Consider the following 19,644-nt stretch of genomic DNA (forward strand, 5'->3'; position numbering starts at 1 on the left):
AGAACGAACCAAAAGCGGGGGGCCCTCCCCGTTAAAGGCCCTCAGAGCCCCGGCTCAGCCCCGGGAAGGGCCCAAAAAGCTCCGGGCAAGGCCCGGTTCGGCCCCGCCGAGCCCCGAAGGCCGCGGGGAGGCCCCGGGAAGGCCGCCAAAGGCCCCGAGCAGGCCCCGCGTCTCTCCCGGGGAGGCTCCGCTCAGGCCCCGGGGAGGCTCCGGCGGCGGCAGCGCCGCGAGGAGCGGCGGGGGGAGCGGCGGGGCCCCCCCTGCGGCCCGTCCCAGCCCGCCGAGCGCGGGGGCCCCTCCCGGCCCCCTCACGGCCCCTCAGGGCCGGCCCAGCCCCGGCGCCGCCATCTTGGCTCCGTCCGCTCCGCTCCCCGCTCCCCGCGGGCGGCTCCGCCCTGACGCAACTTCCGGCAGGTCGAGGCCACGCCTCCTCTCCCGCCGCGGAGCCGCGCCCACATCCGGGCACCCCGCGCGCCCGCGGCGGCTTCACGCCCATAGGGAAACACGGGGAGGGCGGCGCCATGTTGGGTGAGGGCAACAAGGCGGATACATCCGGGTTACCGCAGTTGGCTTCAGCGCTATTGGTTAGCACAGGGCGGGCGCCATCTTGAGTGAGGGCAGCCTGGCAGCGCGGGGCCGCGTGGCGGCGCGGGCGCCATCTTGGAAAATGTGAGGCGGAGGTGCCGCCATCTTAACTGAGGGCAGCAAGGGGGGGCCCGGGGGGGTTTGAGGCGATTTTGAGGATTTTTGGGGTTTTTTGGGGGATTTTTTTGGGAGTGAGGAGAAAAGGGTGGAGATGGGGGCAGGGGGGGCACCTGCGAGGGTGGGGTGGGGTTGATTGAGGGGGGCTGGATGAGGGGGACAATGTGGGGACAATGTGGGGACAAGGGGGGGTGAGGACAACGGGAGGGGCACGGGTTCGATGCGGGAGGAGGAGGAGCCCGTCCTGAGGGCGGGGGCGACACTCTGGCGACACTGGGGGGGGCAGTGCCACCCCCGGGCGCTCCCCACCCACGGGTGCGGCCCTTCACCTTCGCCCCTGCCGGGTGGGGAAACTGAGGCACGGCCGGGCCGGGGGGGGGGGGGTGACCTGGGCGTGTCCCCCCCCCCCCCCTCCCCCGCTCGGCCGCCCCGGGGCGCGGCAATTAGCGATTGTAATTGTAATTAGTGCCATTAGCGCGGCACGCGCCGCCGCGGCGCCGGGCCCCGAACGGGGAACGGGGGGGGGGGAACCTCGGTGAGGCCCCCCGGGGGTGCGGGGACACCGGGGAGGGGACAGGGGGGGTCCCGGTGTCTCGGTGGGGGTCCCGGGGGTGTCCCGGTGCTGTCCCCGCTGTCCCGGGCGGTTTCCCGGGTGGGTCCCGGTGTCTCGGGGGGGGTCCCGGGGGTGTCCCGGTGCTGTCCCCGCTATCCCGGGCGGGTCCCGGTGCTGTCCCGGGCGGTCCCGGTGCTGTCCCCGCTGTCCCGGGGGGTCCCGGTGCTGTCCCCGCTATCCCGGGCGGGTCCCGGTGCTGTCCCGGGCGGTCCCGGTGCTGTCCCCGCTGTCCCGGCTGGGTCCCGGTGCTGTCCCGGCTGGGTCCCGGTGCTGTCCCGGGGGGTCCCGGTGCTGTCCCCGCTGTCCCGGCTGGGTCCCGGTGCTGTCCCGGGGGGTCCCGGTGCTGTCCCGGTGGGTCCCGCTGCTGTCCCCGCTGTCCCGGGTGGGTCCCGGTGCTGTCCCGGGGGGTCCCGGTGCTGTCCCGGGGGGTGTCCCCGCTATCCCGGGCGGTCCCGGTGCTGTCCCCGCTGTCCCGGGGGGTCCCGGTGCTGTCCCCGCTGTCCCGGCCGGGCCCGGGGCGGGGCGCGGTGCCCGGGCGGTGTCCGGGCGGTCCCGGTGAGTCACGGTGCCCCCCCCCGCGCCCCCCAGCCCGGCCCGCCCCCGCCGTGCCTATCCCGGACCGGACCGCGCCCCGCCACTGCCCGCACCGCCACCGGCACCGAGCACCGGCACCGAGCACCGCGCGGTGAGTGAGAGCGGCACCCCCGCCCGGGAACGGGAACGGGGGGCTCGGTACTGCACCCCAAAATGGGGAACCTGTCCCCAAATCCCGCTTTGGGGTCTAAATCCCGGTAACGGGATCGGGGGGTCGGTCCTGCGCCCCAAAAATGGGGAACCCCATCCTTAAATCCCGGTTTGGGGTCCCCTCCCGGTCCCGGTAACGGGAGCTCGGTCCTGCACCCCAAAATGGGGAACCCCATCCTTAAATCCCGGTTGGGGGTCCCCCTCCCGGTAACGGGATCGGGGCTCGGTCCCGCACCCCAAAAATGGGGAACCCCATCCCCAAATCTTTCTTTGGGGTCCCCCGCCCCGCCCCGGTACCGGGGAGCCCATCCCGGTGTCCGTTTTTGGGGGGTCTCCGTCCCCAAACCCCATTTGGGGGGGATCAATCCTCTCCCCAGATTTGGGGTCCCGCGCCCCGATTTTGGGGGATTTTTGAGCATCGCTTGGGGGGACCCCATCCCTGTCCCGCACTTTGGGGGTCTCCAAACCCAAACCCCCTTTTTGGGGGGGTCCCACCCTTTTGGGGGGGTCCTACCCCACTTTTGGGGCGGTTCCATCTTTTTTTGGGGTTTCCCTTCTTGGGGCGGTTCCCTTTTTCTGGGGATCGCTTTTTTGGGGGTTCCTCCTTTTTGGGGCGGTTTCTTCTTTTTTTGAGGGTTCTCCTTTTTTTTTTTTGTGGGGTCCCCCTTTCCCTGGGGGGGGGGGTCACTTTTGGGGGTATTCCCCTTTTTTTGTGGGGGAGTAATTTTGGGAATTCCTCCTTTTTTTGAAGATTTCCCCTTTTTGGGGATTCTCCTTTTAAGGGGGGGGTCTTCCTTTTTGGGGGGGGTTCTCCCGTTTTGGGGGATTCTTCTTTTTTGGGGGGATTCCTCCTTTTTGGGGGGGATTCCTTCTTTTTTTTGGGGGGGGTCTCATTTTGGGGGGGGATTCCTCCTTTTTGGGGGGGGGATTCCTCCTTTTTGGGGGGGATTCCTCCTTTTTGGGTGGGATTCTTCTTTTTTTGGGCGGTTCCCATTTTTGAAAATCTTCCTTTTTTTTTTTTTGTTTTCCGGGGTCACTTTTAGGGCGGATCCCTCTTTTTTTTAGATTTTTTTTTGGGTTTTTTTTGGGGGGGGTGGGGGAGGGGCTGCGGGCCCGCCCCCCCCGTGAGTCACCGGGGTGTCCCCAAGGGGGGGGACACAGCGGCCACGCCCCCGGGACGTGTCCCCCCCGTGTCCCCCCCGTGTCCCCCCCGTGTCCCCCCCGCGCTGAGTCACGCCCGGAGCATTCCCGGACATTCCTGGAAAATCCGCGCCGGGGGGGTGGGGCGTCCTGGGGGATTTTGGGGGTCCTGGGGGGATTTTTGAGAGGTCCTGGAGGGATTTGGGGGGTCCTGGGGGGATTTTGGGGGGTCCTGGAGGGATTTGGGGGGGTCCTGGAGGGATTTTGGGGGGTCCAGGAGCTATTTTGGGGGGTCCTGGAGGGATTTTGGGGGTCCTGGGGGGGTTTTGGGGGGTCCTGGAGCGATTTTGGGAGGTCCTGGGGGGATTTTGGGGGGGTCCCGGGGGGATTTTGGGGGGTTCTGGATGGATTTTGGGGGGCTCCTGGATGGATTTTGGGGGGTCCCGGGGGGATTTTGGGGGGTCCGAGGAGGAAATTTTGGGGGGCTCTGGAGGAATTTTTGGGGGTTCCAGGAGAGAATTTTAGGGGACCCCGAGGGGGAATTTGGGGGGTTCTGGAGGAATTTCGGGGGATCCTGGAGGGAATTTGGGGGGTCCAGGAGGAATTTTGGGGTCTCAGGAATTTGGGAGATCCCATCGGGAATTCGGGTTTCCCGTTGGGGATTTTGGGTTCCCAATGGGAATTTTGGGGTTCCCATCAGGACTTTGGGGTTCTCATTGGGATTTTTGGATTTCTCATCAGGATTTTTAAGGTTCCCATGGGGATTTTTGGGTTCCATTGGGATTTTTAAGGTTCCCATCAGGAATTTCAGGTTTCCCATTGGGATTTTGGGGTTCCCATCAGGATTTTTGGGTTCCCAGCAGGATTTTTATGTTCCCAATGGGATTTTGTGGTTCCCAGCAGGATTTTTGGGGTTCCCATTGGGATTTTGGGGTTCCCATCAGGATTGTAAAGGCTCCATGGGGATTTTTGGGTTCCCAGCAGGATTTTTGGGGTTCCCATGGGGATTTTAGGGTTCCCATCAGGATTTTGGTGTTTCCATGGGGATTGTAAAGGCTCCCATGGGGATTTTGGGGTTCCCAGCAGGATTTTGGGGTTCCCATCAGGATTTTGGGGTTCCCATTGGGATTTTGGTTCCCAGCAGGACCTGGGCAGCCCGGCAGGATTTTTGGGTTCCCATTGGGATTTTGGGGTTTCCATTGGAATTGTTAAGGTTCCCATTGGGATTTTGTGTTGCCAGAGGACCTGGGCACCCGGCAGGATTTTTGGGGTTCCCATTGGGATTTTTAGGTTCCCATTGGGATTTTTAGGTTCCCATTGGGATTTTTGTGTTCCCATTGGGATTTTGGGGTTCCCAGAGGACCCGGGCACCCGGCAGGATTTTTGGGGTTCCCATTGGGATTTTTGGGTTCCCATTGGGATTTTTGTGTTCCCATTGGGATTTTGGTTCCCAGCAGGACCCGGGCACCCGGCAGGATTTTGGGGTTCCCATTGGGATTTTTGGGGTTCCCATTGGGATTTTGGGGTTCCCATTGGAATTGTTAAGGTTCCCATTGGGATTTTTAGGTTCCCATTGGGATTTTTGGGGTTCCCATTGGGATTTTTAGGTTCCCATTGGGATTTTTGTGTTCCCATCAGGATTTGGGCAGCCGCAGGATGCCGTCGCAGCTGGAGCACGCCATGGAGACGCTGATGTTCACCTTCCACAAGTACGCGGGGGACAAGGAGCACCTGGCCAAGGAGGACCTCAGGGCGCTCATGGACAAGGAGTTCCCGGGGTTCCTCGAGGTGGGCACCGCCTCCTGGGGTCCGTGGGGTGGGATCTATGGGGTGGGATCCATGGGGTGGGATCTACGGGATCCATGGGGGAGATCCATGGGATGGGATCCATGGGGTGGGATCTACAGGATCCATGAAATGGCATCTATGGGATCCATGGGATGGCATCTATGGGATCCATGGGGTGAGATCCATGGGATGGGATTGGTGGCAGCTAGAGAACCCCAAAATCAAACCCCATCAACGTTGGGATAGGATCCCATAAACCCTGGGATCAAGCCAGACAGAACCCTGGGATTGGATCCCATAGAATTCTGGCATCAGACCCCATAAACTCCAGGATGAAACCCCCTAAACCTTGGGATGGGATCCCATAAACCCTGGGATCAAACCCTGTAGACCCCTGGACTGGATCCCATAGAACTCTGGCATCAGACCCCATAAACCCCAGGATGAAACCCCCTAAACCTTGGGATGGGATCCCATAAAACCTGGGATCAAACCAGACAGAACCCTGGGATTGGATCCCACAAACCTTGGGGTCAAATCCTATAAAACCCTGGAATAAGTCCCCCTAAACCTTGGGATGGGATCCCATAAGCCTTGGGATCAAGCCAGCTAGAACCCTGGGACTGGATCCCATAGAACTCTGGGATTAGATCCCATAAACCTTAGGATGGGATCCCATAAACCCTGGGATCAAACGCTGTAGAACACCAGGACTGGATCCCATAAATGCTGGGATTGGATTCCATAAAACCCTGGGATCAGATCCTGCGGGATGTGCAGGAGTGTGTGGGATCTGACCCATTCCCATGTGGGATCTGACCCATTCCCATGTGGGATCTGACCCCATTCCCATGTGGGATCTGACCCATTCCCATTTAGGATCTGACCCATTCCCATGTGGGATCTGACCCTTTTTCCCTGTTTTTCCCCCAAAACCAGCGGGACCCGCACGCCCTGGAGCGGATCCTGCGGGACGTGGAGCAGAGTGTGGGATCTGACCCATTTTACCCCATTTTAACCCATTTTTTACCCATTTTTACCCATTTTAACCCATTTTTAACCCTTTTCCCCCAGAACCAGCAGGACCCCCACACCCTGGAGCACATCCTTCGGGATGTGGAGCAGAGTGTGGGATCTGACCCATTTTACCCCATTTTTAACCCATTTTTAACCCATTTTTACCTATTTTTTACCCATTTTAACCCATTTTTTCCCATTTTAACCCGTTTTTTACCCATTTTTCCCCCGTTTTTCCCCCAGAACCAGCGGGACCCGCACGCCCTCGATCGCATCCTGCGGGACGTGGAGCAGAGTGTGGGATCTGACCCATTTTAACCCATTTTTACCCCATTTTAACCCATTTTTAACCCTTTTTCCCCCAGAACCAGCGTGACCCGCACGCCCTGGAGCGCATCCTGCGGGACGTGGAGCAGAGTGTGGGATCTGACCCATTTTTACCCATTTTTTACCCATTTTTACCCATTTTAACCCATTTTTACCCATTTTAACCCATTTTTTACCCATTTTTACCCATTTTAACCCCTTTTTCCCCATTTTCCCCCGTTTTTCCCCCAGAACCAGCAGGACCCCCACGCCCTGGAGCACATCCTTCGGGACGTGGAGCAGAGTGTGGGATCTGACCCATTTTACCCCATTTTTAACCCATTTTTAACCCATTTTTAACCCATTTTTTACCCATTTTTCCCCATTTTAACCCATTTTAACCCATTTTCCCCCGTTTTTCCCCCAGAACCAGCGGGACCCGCACGCCCTCGATCGCATCCTGCGGGACGTGGAGCAGAGTGTGGGATCTGACCCATTTTTACCCATTTTAACCCATTTTTTACCCATTTTTTACCCATTTTTCCCCATTTTAACCCATTTTTAACCCTTTTCCCCCAGAACCAGCGGGACCCGCACGCCCTGGACCGGATCCTGCGGGACGTGGAGCAGAGCCGCGATGGCCGCGTTGGCTTCCAGGGCTTCTTCTCGCTGGTGGCCGGGCTCACCATCGCCTGCAACGACTACTTCGTGCAGCACATGAAGCAGCGCGGCCGCCGCTGAGCCCCCCGCCCCTGGGTGCCCCCCGCCCACCCCTGGGTGCCACCCCAAACCCGCCCTGGATCATCCCTTAACCCCAAATGTGCCTTGAGCCCCTCTGGGGTTCTGACCCCTCCCATGAAGGTCCTGACCCCCCCCCAAGGGACTGAGACCCCCCCGGGGGGGGTTGAGACCCCCGCCCACCCATGGGTGCCACCCCAAACCCGCCCTGGGTCCTGCCTTGATCCCAAATGTGTTCCTGGATCGCCTTTGGGGTTCTGATCTCACCCCACAAAGGTCCTGAGCCCCCCCGGGGGTCCTGACCCCCCCCCCCCCCACTGCAAGCTGAGACCCCCCCGGGGGGGATTGAGACCCCCCCACCCATGGGTGCCCCCCGCCCACCCAGGGGTGCCACCCCAAACCCGCCCTGGATCATCCCTTGACCCCAAATGTGTGCCTGGATCCCTTTGGGGTGCCGACCCCCCATGGGTGCCCCCCACCCTTGGGACCCCTCAGTGTCCCCCCTGCCCCCCCCAGGGGTGCCCCCCACCCTGGGGTGCTGCCCTGACCCCCAATAAAGGGGTTTTGTATGAACTGGGGCGCTCTGTGCTCTTGGGGTCCCTTTGGGGTTGTTTTGGCGTCGTTTTGGGGTCCCTCTTCTCTTGGGGTCCCTTTTGGGGTCCCTTTGGGGTCCCCTCTCCCCTTGGGGTCGTTTTGGGGTCCCTTCGGGGTCACTTTGTGTCCCTTTAGGGTCCTTTTGGGGTCACTCTCCCTTTGGGGTCCCTTTGGGGTCTCTCTCTCTTTGGGGTCACTCGGGGCTGTTTGGGGCTGCAGGGGAGCACTGCGGGGTGACACTGGGGTCCATCAGGATCTATAGGGTCTCTATAGGATCCATAGGGTTGCATGGGGTCCCGATAGGATTCCATAGGGCTCTATAGGGTTCCATGGGGTCTCTGTAGGGTCTCTATAGGATCCGTAGGGTCTCTATAGGGTCTCTGTCTCTCTCTAGGGCCCATAGGGTTCCGTGGGGCATCTGTGGGGTTCCATGGGGTTCCATAAAGCTCTGTAGGGTCTCTCTCTCTATAGGGTCTCTGTAGGGTTCCATAGAATCTCTGTAGGGCTCTATAGGATCCATAGGGTTCCACAGGTCTCTATAGGGTCTCTATAGGGTTCCATAGGATCTCTATAGGGTCTCTGTCTCTCTCTCTAGGGCCCACAGGGTTCCATAGGGGATCTGTGGGGTTCCATGGGGTTCCATAAAGCTCTGTAGGGTCTCTCGCTATAGGGTCTCTATAGGGTCTCTCTCTCTCTATAGGGTTCCATAGGGTCTCTGTAGGGTCTCTGTAGGGTCTCTATAGGATCTCTGTCTCTCTCTCTAGGGCCCACAGGGTTCCATAGGGGATCTGTGGGGTTCCATGGGATTCCATAGGGTCTCTCTCTATAGGGTCGGTCTCTACAGGATCCATAGGGTCTCTATAGGGTTCCACAGGGTCTCTGTAGGGTCTCTATAGGATCCCTATAGCGTCTCTCTCTCTCTCTAGGGTCTCTCTACGGTCTCTATGGGGTCTCTCTCTGTAGGGTCGGTCTCTATAGGATCCATAGGATCCCTATAGCGTCTCTCTCTCTACAGGGTCTCTATGGGGTCGGTCTCTATGGGGTCTCTCTCTATAGGGTCTCTCTCCCTATAGGGTCTCTGTAGGGTCTCTCTCTCTATAGGGTCTCTCTCTCTACAGGGTCTCTATAGGGTCGGTCTCTATAGGGTCTCTCTCTATGGGGTCTCTCTCTCTATAGGATCCCTATGGGGTCTCTCTCTCTATAGGGTCTCTATAGGGTCTCTATAGGGTCTCTCTCTATAGGGTCTCTCTCTATAGGGTCTCTCTCTATAGGGTCTCTATAGGGTCTCTCTCTATAGGGTCTCTCTCTATAGGGTCTCTCTCTATAGGGTCTCTCTCTCTATAGGGTCTCTATAGGGTCTCTCTCTATAGGGTCTCTCTCTATAGGGTCTCTCTCTCTATAGGGTCTCTATAGGGTCTCTCTCTATAGGGTCTCTCTCTATAGGGTCTCTCTCTATAGGGTCTCTCTCTCTATAGGGTCTCTATAGGGTCTCTCTCTATAGGGTCTCTCTCTATAGGGTCTCTATAGGGTCTCTCTCTATAGGGTCTCTCTCTATAGGGTCTCTCTCTATAGGGTCTCTCTCTCTATAGGGTCTCTCTCTCTATAGGGTCTCTCTAGGGTTCCCCAGGGCTCCGTTCCGGCCCCTCAGGCCCCGCCCCCGGAAGAGGGAAAATTCTGAAGCGCCGTGACGTCACGGCGGTGGGCGGGGCCCGGGAGGGAGGGGACAGAGGGGGTGACACGGTGACACCGGCTGGGGGCGGGGCGGGCGCGTGACGTCACGGGCAGCGGGAGCGGGGCTGGCGTGACGCCGGTGGTGACGTCATCAGCCGGTGTCGCCGCGCGGCTGGCGTCACCGAGCAGGTGTGACGCCGGCAGTGACGTCATCGTCGCCGCGTGACGTCACCGGCGCTGTCACCGAGCGGTGTGACACGACGGTGACGTCACCGCCTGTCCCCGCAGGTGACGTTGTGGTGATATCGGGGGGACACCCCAAAAATGGGAACTTTGGGGTTCCTGAACCCCAAAATTGGGGAATTTGGGGTTCCTGAACCCCCAAAAATTGGAAATTTCGGGTCCCTGTGCCCCAAAATTGGGAACTTTGGGGTCCCGGAACCCCAAAATTTGGAAATTTGGGGTCTCTGTGCCGCAAAATTTGGGTGATTTGGGGTCCCTGAACCCCAAACTGGGAACTCTGGGGGGTCCCCACACCCCAAAATTGAGCCCGTGGGGAGTTCGGGGTCCCTGCACCCCAAAATTTGTCACTTTAGGCTCCTCTGAACCCCAAAAATGAGAAATTTGGGGTCTTTGCACCCCCAAAATTGGGATTTTGGGGGGGTGGGGAGAGTTCTGCCCCCCCCAAATTAAACCCGGCAGTGCCGGGGGTCCCACGGGCGCGCCCCAAAAATTCCGCCACTCCGGGGGGGTCCCGGCACCCCAAAATTGGGAACTTAGGGGTTTTTCTGGGGTCGCCGCACCCCAAAACCGCCCCCACTGCAGAACTGGAGTCCCCTCCCCCCTCCCCCCCATTTCCTGGGGGGTCCCGGGGGTGTCCGCCCCCCCCCCCCTCCGTGCCTCAGTTTCCCTGCGGAGAAATTCGAAAATTTCCCGCGGTTTTTTTTTTTTTTTTTTTTTTTTGGGGGGGGGGGGGGAGGATGCTTGGGGGGGGCGGGGCCATTGCGGGGGGTGGGGGAGGGGCGGGGAAATTTGGGGGGGGGCCGGGGGGGGGGACCCCGAGGCCTTAAAGGGCCCCGCCCGGGCCGGGGCTGGAGGGAGCCGGAGCCATGAGAGGTGCGGGGCACGCGCGTGTGCAAGGGGGGGCGGGGGGGGCGTGCGAGGAGGGGGGGTGGGGGCCGCACACGCGTGTTCGGGGGTGCGCGGGTGTGTCACGGGCTGCACACGCGTGCCACAGGCTGTGCTCACGTGTTTTGGGGTGCACATGTGTGTCACAGGCTGTACACGTGTGTCACAGTGTGCGCAGGTGTGTCACGGGCTGTGCACGCCTGTTGCGTGCTGTGCACGCCTGTTTTGCCGTGCACACGTGTGTTACAGGGAGCACGGGTGTGTCACGGGCTGTACAGGTGTGTCACGGGGCACACACACACGTGTCGGTGTGTACACGTGTGTCACAGGCTGTGCTTGCGTGCTTTGGGGTGCACATGTGTGTCACGGGGAGCACATGTGTGTCACAGGCTGTACACGCGTGTCACAGGTGTGTCACAGGGCACACGGGTCTGTCATGGGCTGTGCACGTGTGTTACAGGGCACACACGTGTGTCACAGGCTGCACATGCCTGTTTTGGGGTGCACATGTGTGTCACGGGGAGCACGGGTGTGTCACAGGTGTGTCACAGGCTGTGCACGCGTGTTTTGGTGTGTCACACGCCGCCCATGGCTGTTGTGAGATCCACTCGCGTGTTCCGGGGGTCGCACCCCTGTCACACGTCCCGCACGCGTGTCGCAGGCTGTTCACGCGTGTCACAGCCCCACACACGTGTGTCAGGTCCCACACGTGTGTCAGGCGTCCCACGCGTGTCACCGCCTGCCACACGCATGTGTCAGGTCCCACACACGTGTCACGGGCTGTCACACGTGTGTCGCTCCCCCCGCGCACCTGCGGGTCCCTCCCTTGATGTGGCGGCGGCGCCGGGGGGGACCCGGGGGGACCCTGCGGTGACAACGGCGGCGACGCGCAGGTGGCCCGGGGTGGGGGGGGCCGGGCGCGGGGACCCTCCGTGTGCCCTGCGTGTGCCCACTGTCCCCCCCCGTGTCCCCATTGTCCCCTCAGTGTCCCCCCCGTGTCCCCTCTGTCCCCTCCCTGTCCCCTCCTTGTCCCCCCGGTGTCGCGGTGCCCGGGGCGGTCCCGGGCTGTCCCCGGGGGTCGCGGGGACAGGAGGTGACAGTGCCGGGGGCGATGGGACTGGGATGTACTGGGAGGTACTGGGGGTGGGGATGGTGATACTGGGGAGGGTTTGCGCGTCCCAGTTCCGTACTGGGGGGTCCCGGTCTGTCCCAGTCCGTTCCTGGTGTGCCCCAGTCCGTTCCCAGTCTGTCCCAGTCCGTTCCCGGTGTGTCCCAGTCCATTCCCAGTCCGTTCCCGGTGTGTCCCAGTCCATTCCCAGTCTGTCCCAGTCCGTTACTGGTGGCACTGGCTCCGTTGTCGCTCCCGCCGGTGCCGGGAGGAGACACCGGGCAGGGGCACCCCCGGTGCTCCCAGTTCCCCCAGTGCCCCCAGTGCTCCCAGTTCCCCCAGTGCCCCCAGTGCTCCCAGTATCCCCAGTGCTCCCAGTTCCCCCAGTGCCCCCAGTGCTCCCAGTTCCCCCAGTGCTCCCAGTGCTCCCAGTTCCCCCAGTGCTCCCAGTGCCCCCAGTTCCCCCAGTGCCCCCAGTATCCCCAGTGCTCCCAGTATCCCCAGTGCTCCCAGTTCCCCCAGTGCCCCCAGTATCCCCAGTTCCCCCAGTGCCCCCAGTGCCCCCAGTATCCCCAGTGCTCCCAGTTCCCCCAGTGCCCCCAGTATCCCCAGTTCCCCCAGTGCCCCCAGTGCTCCCAGTCCGGCGGGTGCCGGTGGGTCTGAGTCGCCCCCGTTACCGGCACCCCCCGGTGTTTCCCGGTGCCCCAGATCCCCCCGGTGCCCCCGGTGCCCCATCCCGCCGGTCCCCGGTGCTGTGGGTGCCCCCGGTTCTCCCGGTAAACCCGGTACCCGCCGGCTTCGGGAGTGCCCCGGTGCCTGCAGTTCCCCGGTAACCCCCGGTGTGATGGGGCCCCCCCGTTCCCCGGTAACCCCGGATTTGTGGGTGCCCCAGTTCTCCCAGTTCTCCCAGTTCCCCCAGTTTCCCGGTGCCCCCGTTCCCGTGGGTGCCCCGGTTCCCGCAGGAGCGGCCCCGCCGCGGCGCTTCCCGGCACGGGCCGAGCAATTCGGGGCGCGGGGCTGACTCAGCGCCCCCGAACCGGGGTCCCCCCGGTGCCCCCGGTCCCCCCGGTGCCCCCGGTGCCCCCCAGCCCCCCCCGGGCCGGATGCGCGGGCGGCGCCGGCCCCAAAAAAACCAAAAAACCAAAAACCCAAAAAAACTGGGGCGGGAGGAAAACGGGGCGGGGGGAGGGAGGGGGGCTGGCACACGTGTCGGGGTGTCACACGTGTCTGGATGTCACACGTGTCGGGGTGTCACACGTGTCCGGGTGTCACACGTGTCTGGGGCTGACACGCATGTCTGGGGGGGGGTCACACGTGTCCAGGGTGTCACACATGTCTGGATGTCACACGTGTCGGGGTGTCACACGTGTCGGGGTGTCACACGTGTCGGGGTGTCACACGTGTCTGGGTGTCCCACATGTCTGGGGCTGACACGCATGTCTGGGGGTCACACGTGTCCAGGGTGTCACACATGTCTGGGGTGTCCCACACGCATGTGGCGGGGTTGTCACACGTGTGCGGGTGTGTCACACGCGTCTGGGGATGTCACACGCGTGTGGCAGCGCTGGCACATGTGTCTGAGAGAGTGTCACACGTGTCCAGGTGTGTCACACGCGTGTGCAGGTGGAGGAGCGAGGGCCTTGCACGAGCATCAGTGCCAGGCCAGGGCTGTACTGGGAGCTCCCAGTCCCATACTGGGGCTGAACTGGGCCATACTGGGAGCTCCCAGTCCCGTTCTGGCCCCGCGCGTTTCCTGTCCCGGGGCCGTGTCCCAGTTGTGGCTTTGTGGCTCCGGCAGCGCCAGCACCGGGTGACAGGGGACACTGGGGACACTGGGGACACCGGGGACACTGGGGACACTGGGGACACTGGGGACATTGGGGACATTGGGGACATTGGGGACATTGGGGACACTGGGGACATTGGGGACATTGGGGACATTGGGGACATTGGGGGACACTGGGGACACTGGGGACATTGGGGACATTGGGGGCATTGGGGACATTGGGGACATTGGGGACACTGGGGACATTGGGGACTTGGGGGACATTGGGGACATTGGGGGACATTGGGGACAATGGGGACATTGGGGACATTGGGGACATTGGGGACATTGGGGACACTGGGGGGACAATGGGGACACCGGGGACATTGGGGACACTGGGGAGCCTCAGGGGAGGTGACATAGGTGCCACAGGTGACACAGGAGCCCATGGGGACACCTGAACCATGGGAGGACACGGGTGGCACTGCGGGTCCCACGGGTGCCTGGTGACAGGGACCCCCTGGCAGTGTCCCCATGCCAGTGTCCCCATGTCCCCATGCCAGTGTCCCCGTGTCCCCATGCCAGTGCCCCGTGTCCCCCCAGCCCACATCGAGGTGATTCCCTGCAAGATCTGCGGGGACAAATCCTCCGGGGTGCACTACGGGGTCATCAGCTGCGAGGGCTGCAAGGTGACACCGGGACAGGGGGGGGGACACGGAAGGACATGGGGACATGTGGAGCATAAGGGGGGACATGGGGACATTGGGGAAATGGGGACAAGGGGGGACATGGGGACATTTGGGATATGAGGATGTGGGGGGCATGGGGACAGGAGGGGGACATGAGGATATGGGGACACGGGGACAAGGGGGATGTGAGGGGGACTTGGGGACATGGAGGAATATGGGGACAAGGGGGGACATGGGGACCTTGGGGAGCAGGGGGACATGGAGGGGGACAGGGGGACATGGGGGGGACATTGGGACAGGGGAACATGGTGCCGCGGTGCGACACGGCTGACACTGGTGACACGTGTGACACGGTGCCACCCCAGGGCTTCTTCCGGCGCAGCGAGCGGCGCGGGCCGAGCCTGGCGTGTCACCGCGGGCAGCGCTGCGACATCGACCGCGCCACCCGCACGCGCTGCCAGCACTGCCGCCTGCAGAAGTGCCTGCGCCTCGGCATGTCCCGCGACGGTGGGTGACACGGGGACAGCGCGGGGACAGCGCGGGGACAGCGCGGGTACAGCGCCACCCAGCCCGGGGACAACGGGGACTGTCCCTGGGGACATCGATCTGTGCCCCTGGGGACATCGATCTGTGCCCTTGGGGACATCGATCTGTGCCCTGGGGACATCTGGACCCCTGGGGACATCGATCTGGTGACCCCGGGGACATCTGGACCCCCCTGGGGACATCTGGAACCCCTGGGGACACCGCCCTGTGTCCCCGGGGACATCGGTCTGTGACCCTGGGGACATCGATCTGTTTCCCTGGGGACAGCTGGACTCCTTAGGGACGCCACCCTGTGATCCTGGGGACACTGCTCTATGCCCTTAGGGACACCTGTGCCCTCTGGGGACACCGCCCTGTGCCCCTGGGGACATTGCCTTGTGCCCCTGGGGACATCTGGAACTCCTGGGGACACAGCCCTGTGCCCCTGGGGACAGCTGTCCCCGCCCCTGGTGTCCCCGCGTTTGGGGACAGCTGTCCCCCAAAGCTGCAGCCACCTGCCCCCTCCCTGAGGACACTTGTCCCCACCTGAGGACACTTGTCCCCTGCCCCGGTGCCAGCTGTCGCCGCCCTGGGGACAGCCCGGGGTGTCCCCGGGAAGGGCCGGGCCGCTCGGTGTCCCCGCGCGCGCGGCGCTGCGGTGTCACCCGCTGTCCCCTCTGTCCCCGCAGCCGTCAAGTTCGGCCGCATGTCCAAGAAGCGGCGGGACCGGCTCCAGGCCGAGGTGCGGGAGCAGCTGGAAAAGCGGGAGAAAAACCGGGAACACCGGGAACACCGGGAACAGCCGGAACAGCTGGAACAGCTGGAGCACCGGGAAGACCGGGAAAAACGGGGGAAAGGGGAACAGCGGGAGCAGGAACGGGCGGCCCCGGGGCCACCCGGTGTCGCCCGCTGTCCCCCGCTGTCCCCCGCCGTCCCCGCGGGCTGTCCCAGCAGGGCGTGGCCCGCGGAGGAGGCGACAAGGCGGGGACAGGACGGGGACACGGCGGGGACAGCGGGGCCGATCCCTCGGGCCGGTACCGGCGGCGTCCCGGAGCCACCCGCGGGGCTGGAGATCGGTGAGTGGCCCTGGGGACTGTCACCTGCGGGGCTGGCGGTGTCACCTGCGGGCTGGCGGTGTCACCTGCGGGCTGGAAATGTCACCTGAGGGCTGGCCGTGTCACCTGCGGGGCTGGAAATGTCACCTACCAGGCTGGCAGTGTCACCTGCCGGGCTGGCAGTGTCACCTGCAGGACTGGCGGTGTCACCTGTTCGAGCAGGGCTGGTGACACCTCGGGATGTCACCTGTGGGTGCTCCGTGGTGGTGGCACCGGCTCTGTCACCCGTGGATGCCACCACGCTGGTGACCCCCTACCCACCAAGGCCACACACCGGGCCACCCTCCCTGTCCCCACGCGTGTCCCCAAGCCCTGCGTGTCCCCTCAGAGCTGCTGACACAGAGTGTCCTGCTGTCACACCGTGCCACCCCAGTGTCCTGCTGTCACACCGTGCCACCCTGTCCCCTCAGAGCTGCTGACACAGAGTGTCCTGCTGTCACACCGTGCCACGTGCCACCCCCGCGCCGAGGACCTCCAGGGCCACCGCTGGGCCACCTTCAGCCCCGAGGAGATCCGCGCCTACCAGAGCCAGGTGTGGCATGGCTGTCCCCAGGGGTGGCACGGCTGTCCCCAGGGGTGACACGGTGTCCCCCGCGGTGGCACAGCTGTCCCCAGGGGTGGCACGGCTGTCCCCAGGGGTGGCGCGGCTGTCCCCGGGGTGGCGCGGGGGTGACAGCCGCTCCCGCAGCCCGCGGCGGAGATGTGGCAGCGCTGTGCCCGCCGTGTCACCGAGGCCATCGAGCGCGTGGTGGCGTTCGCCAAGCGCCTGCGCGGCTTCCTGCAGCTCAGCCAGCACGACCAGATCGTCCTGCTCAAGGCGGGTACGGCCACCGCGTCCCCGTGGCACTGCCACCACCCCAGGGCCACCCCGAGCCCCGGGGCACACTCACAGGGACACCCCGGCCCCTTGTCACCAGCCCCAGGGACACCGCACCACATTGTCACCAGCCCCAAGGCCACCCTGTGCTCTTGTCCCCAGTCCCAGGGCCACCCTGTCGCCTTGTGACATTGTCCCCAGCCCCAGCGACATTCTGTCTCCTTGTCCCCAGCCCCAGGGCTGTCCCATCTCCTTGTCTCCAGCTCTGGGGCCACCCTGTCCCCTTGTGACACTCCCGCGTGTCCCAGGGGGAGGTGACAGTCCCCAAAGTCCCCTCCATCCTCCCTGCCGAGGTGACAATCCCCTGTGCCCCACGGTGAGGTGACAGTCCCCAAAGTCCCCTCCATCCTCCCTGCCGAGGTGACAATCCCGCGTGTCCCACGGCGAGGTGACAGTCCCCAATGTCCCCTCCATCCTCCCTGCCGAGGTGACAATCCCGCGTGTCCCAGGGAGAGGTGACAGTCCCCAAAGTCCCCCCCTCCTCCCTGCCGAGGTGACACCACCCAGGGCCACCACCGCGGGTCCCCTCCGCGCCCCCCGGAGCCGGGGGCGGTGTCGCCGGTGCCAGCAGCGCTGTCGCCTCCCGCGGGGACAGGGGCCATGGAGGTTGTCCTGCTGCGGATGTGTCGCGCCGTGGACGCCGCCACGGGCACGGTCCTGTTCGAGGGCAAACTGGCGGGGCCCGAGCTCTTCCTCTCGCTGGGTAGGGCTGGACACGGCCGGGGGACGCGCGGGGACAGCTGGGGACAGCGGTGACACCGCGCTGTCCCCAGGGTGTCCCGAGCTCGTCGCGTCCGTCTTTGACTTCGCGCGGGGGCTGAGCGCGCTGCGCTGCTCCGAGAGCGAGCTGGCGCTGCTGAGCGCGCTGCTGCTGCTCAACGCCGGTCAGCGCTGTCCCCGAGTGTCCCCCAGTGTCCCCGAGTGTCCCCGAGTGTCGCTCAGTGTCCCCCCGGCGCCCCCGCTCCTTGTCCCGCTCCGTGTCCCCGCCCCGTGTCCCTCCCCAAATCCCAAATGAGGTTTGTCCCTGAGCGGGGTGGGCGGCGGGGTGTCCCCAAAGTGTCCCCGGGGTGTCCTCAGGGTGTCCCCAACGTATCCTCTGGGTGGCCCCGGAGTGTCCCCAAGGTGTCCTCTGGGTGGCCCCGGAGTGTCCCCAAGGTGTCCTCTGGGTGTCCCCAAGGTGTCCGAGGGGTTACGCCCAAGGTATCCTCTGGGTGTCCTCCGGGTGTCCCCAAGGTGTCCCCAAGGTGTCCTCAGGGTGTCCCCGGGGTGTCCTCAGGGTGTCCCTAAAGTGTCCCCAAGGTGTCCCCAGGTTGTCCCCGGGGTGTCCCCCACAGCGTCCCCAAGGTGTCCCACGCTCGTGCCCCTGTCCCCACGCCTGTCCCTGTCCTCACGCCCTGTCCCCACACCGTGTCCGTGTCCCCACACTCCTGTCCGTGTCCCCGTCCCTGTCCCTGTCCCCATGCCCCTGTCCGTTTCCCCGTCCCTGTCGCTGTCCCCACACTTCTGTCCGTGTCCCCGTCCCTGTCCCCGTCCCTGTCCGTGTCCCCACGCCCTGTCGCTGTCCCCACACTCCTGTCCGTGTCCCCACGGCTGTCGCTGTCCCCAGGCCGGCCGTGGCTGCAGGACCGCCCGCGGGTGGCGCGGCTGCAGGGACAGCTCGATGTCGCCTTCCGGCTCCTGCTGCGCCGGACCCGCCGCGAGGGGCTGCTGGCACGGGTGGGGACACCGGGACACCGGGAGGGGACACCGGGACGGGACACCGGGGACAGTGGGAACACCGGGAGGGGACACGGGGACATCGAGGGAAACGGGGACACCAGGGAGGGAACACGGGGACATCGAGGGACACGGTGGGGACACCGGGAGGGGACACCGGGAGGGGACACGGGGGTGTCCCTGGCGGTCCCTGGGCATGGGGAGGGGGTCAGGGCGGGGGTCTGGGGACATTGGGGGTGACCCTGGCTCGGGGGGGTTCCCTGCGCGTGTGTCACGCGTGTCCCCCCCGTGTGTCCCTGCGGTGTCCCCGGTGTCCCAGCCGTGTCCCCGCGGTGACAGCCGTGTCCCCGCGGTGTCCCTGGGTGTCTCCCCGGTGTCCCAGCCGTGTCCCCGGTGTCCCAGCCGTGTCCCCGGGAGTCCCAGCCGTGTCCCCGCGGTGTCCCCGGTGTCCCAGCCGTGTCCCCGCGGTGACAGCCGTGTCCCTGGGTGTCTCCCCGGTGTCCCAGCCGTGTCCCCGCCGTGTCCCCGCAGCTGCCCGCCCCGGGCCGGCTCCGCGCTCTGTGCTCGCAGCACCTGGAGCAGCTCCAGGCTTTCCGCCGCCGCCACCCCGCGGGGGCCTCGGCCGCCTTCCCCCCGCTCTACCGGGAGCTCTTCGCCCCCGACCCCGCCGAGGGCCCCGCGGGGACCCGCTGAGCGACACCGGGAGCACCGGGAGCACCGGGACCCTGCTGAGCGCGACATCGGGACCGCCGAGACCCCCGGGATCACCGGGACCCCCGACATTACCGGGACCTCCGGCATCACCGGGACCCCCGGGATTACCGGGACCCCCGGGATTACCGGGATCACCGGGGCCGCCCCTGGGCACACCTGGGGGTGCTCCCACCCCGGCACCTGCCGGGAATGCGGCACCTGGCGGGGCTCTGTCCGCCGTGGGTGCCCGGTCCCCGTGCGTGCCCGCTGTCCCGGTCCCCGTGGGTTCCCGCCGTCCCGGTCCCCGTGCGTGCCCGCTGTCCCGGTCCCCCCCGGGCTGTCCCACGGTCCCCACGCGGCGGCGGGGCTCAGCGGGGCGGTGTTTGAGGTGAATAAAGGCGTTTTTGGGGAGCGCCGGTGCGTCCGCGGCTCCGTCACCGGGGGCACGCGGGGACACCGGGAGCGGCAATAGGCCCCGCCCCGCGCGGCGATCCCAGCCGCTATAGGCTCCCGGCTCTGTCACTCAAACTAGGAGGCGGGCATTCGTATTTTATGGCTCTCTGATTGGTTCGCCTCTCCGCTACTCGACGCTGATTGGCTGCTTTATTCCCCTTATTTCCCTCCCCCGCCTTTGGGAGGTCTCGCGGGGATTGGCCTCTGCTCCGCAGGCGGTGATTGGGTGGGAGCGGTGCGGGCTGCGCTGTGATTGGCTGGG

At 64.4% G+C, this 19,644-nt stretch overlaps 2 protein-coding genes across 7 annotated transcripts; both read left to right on the forward strand.

The window, feature by feature from the left end:
- Positions 1-870: 870 nt before the first annotated feature.
- S100A10 (S100 calcium binding protein A10) lies at positions 871-7,621 on the forward strand. 3 transcript variants are annotated; one of them, XM_064401464.1, is made up of 5 exons: positions 890-1,017; positions 1,904-2,000; positions 4,835-4,987; positions 6,890-7,084; positions 7,412-7,621. In XM_064401464.1, the coding sequence occupies exons 1-4, from the start codon at positions 923-925 to the stop codon at positions 7,049-7,051; spliced, it is 507 nt and encodes a 168-aa protein (XP_064257534.1). In that variant the 5' UTR covers positions 890-922; the 3' UTR covers positions 7,052-7,084; positions 7,412-7,621. The 3 variants fall into 3 exon arrangements, with proteins under 3 accessions (XP_064257535.1, XP_064257534.1, XP_064257532.1); XM_064401462.1 differs by lacking the exon at positions 7,412-7,621 and adding an exon at positions 7,221-7,403 and having other exon boundaries at positions 891-1,017; positions 6,890-7,091; XM_064401465.1 differs by lacking the exons at positions 6,890-7,084; positions 7,412-7,621 and adding an exon at positions 6,370-6,881 and having other exon boundaries at positions 871-1,017.
- A 2,744-nt stretch (positions 7,622-10,365) lies between these two features.
- RORC (RAR related orphan receptor C) lies at positions 10,366-19,336 on the forward strand. 4 transcript variants are annotated; one of them, XM_064401645.1, is made up of 10 exons: positions 10,366-10,429; positions 13,918-14,003; positions 14,369-14,510; positions 15,218-15,604; positions 16,054-16,175; positions 16,332-16,464; positions 17,116-17,223; positions 17,294-17,404; positions 18,127-18,236; positions 18,768-19,336. In XM_064401645.1, exons 1-10 carry the CDS (start codon positions 10,423-10,425, stop codon positions 18,927-18,929), a joined length of 1,368 nt encoding a protein of 455 aa, XP_064257715.1. In that variant the 5' UTR covers positions 10,366-10,422; the 3' UTR covers positions 18,930-19,336. The 4 variants fall into 4 exon arrangements, 3 of the variants coding, with proteins under 3 accessions (XP_064257715.1, XP_064257714.1, XP_064257716.1); XM_064401644.1 differs by lacking the exon at positions 10,366-10,429 and having other exon boundaries at positions 13,873-14,003; XM_064401646.1 differs by lacking the exon at positions 10,366-10,429 and having other exon boundaries at positions 13,897-14,003; positions 14,386-14,510.
- The last annotated feature ends 308 nt before the right edge of the window (positions 19,337-19,644 follow it).

The sequence above is a fragment of the Passer domesticus genome, chromosome 32, assembly GCF_036417665.1.
Source record: "Passer domesticus isolate bPasDom1 chromosome 32, bPasDom1.hap1, whole genome shotgun sequence".
Classification (NCBI taxonomy): Eukaryota; Metazoa; Chordata; class Aves; order Passeriformes; family Passeridae; genus Passer; species Passer domesticus.

Coding starts and splice junctions, on each gene's coding strand:
- S100A10 (XM_064401464.1), top strand. CDS start 923: ATGCGGGAGGAGGAGGAGCCCGTCCTGAGGGCGGGGGCGACACTCTGG. Junction 1,018..1,903: donor CGGGCGCTCCCCACCCACGG/GTGCGGCCCTTC, acceptor CGCGCCCCCCAG/CCCGGCCCGCCCCCGCCGTG. Junction 2,001..4,834: donor CCGGCACCGAGCACCGCGCG/GTGAGTGAGAGC, acceptor TTGTGTTCCCAT/CAGGATTTGGGCAGCCGCAG.
- RORC (XM_064401644.1), top strand. CDS start 13,893: ATGCCAGTGCCCCGTGTCCCCCCAGCCCACATCGAGGTGATTCCCTGC. Junction 14,511..15,217: donor CCTCGGCATGTCCCGCGACG/GTGGGTGACACG, acceptor CTGTCCCCGCAG/CCGTCAAGTTCGGCCGCATG. Junction 16,465..17,115: donor GATCGTCCTGCTCAAGGCGG/GTACGGCCACCG, acceptor CCGCGGGGACAG/GGGCCATGGAGGTTGTCCTG.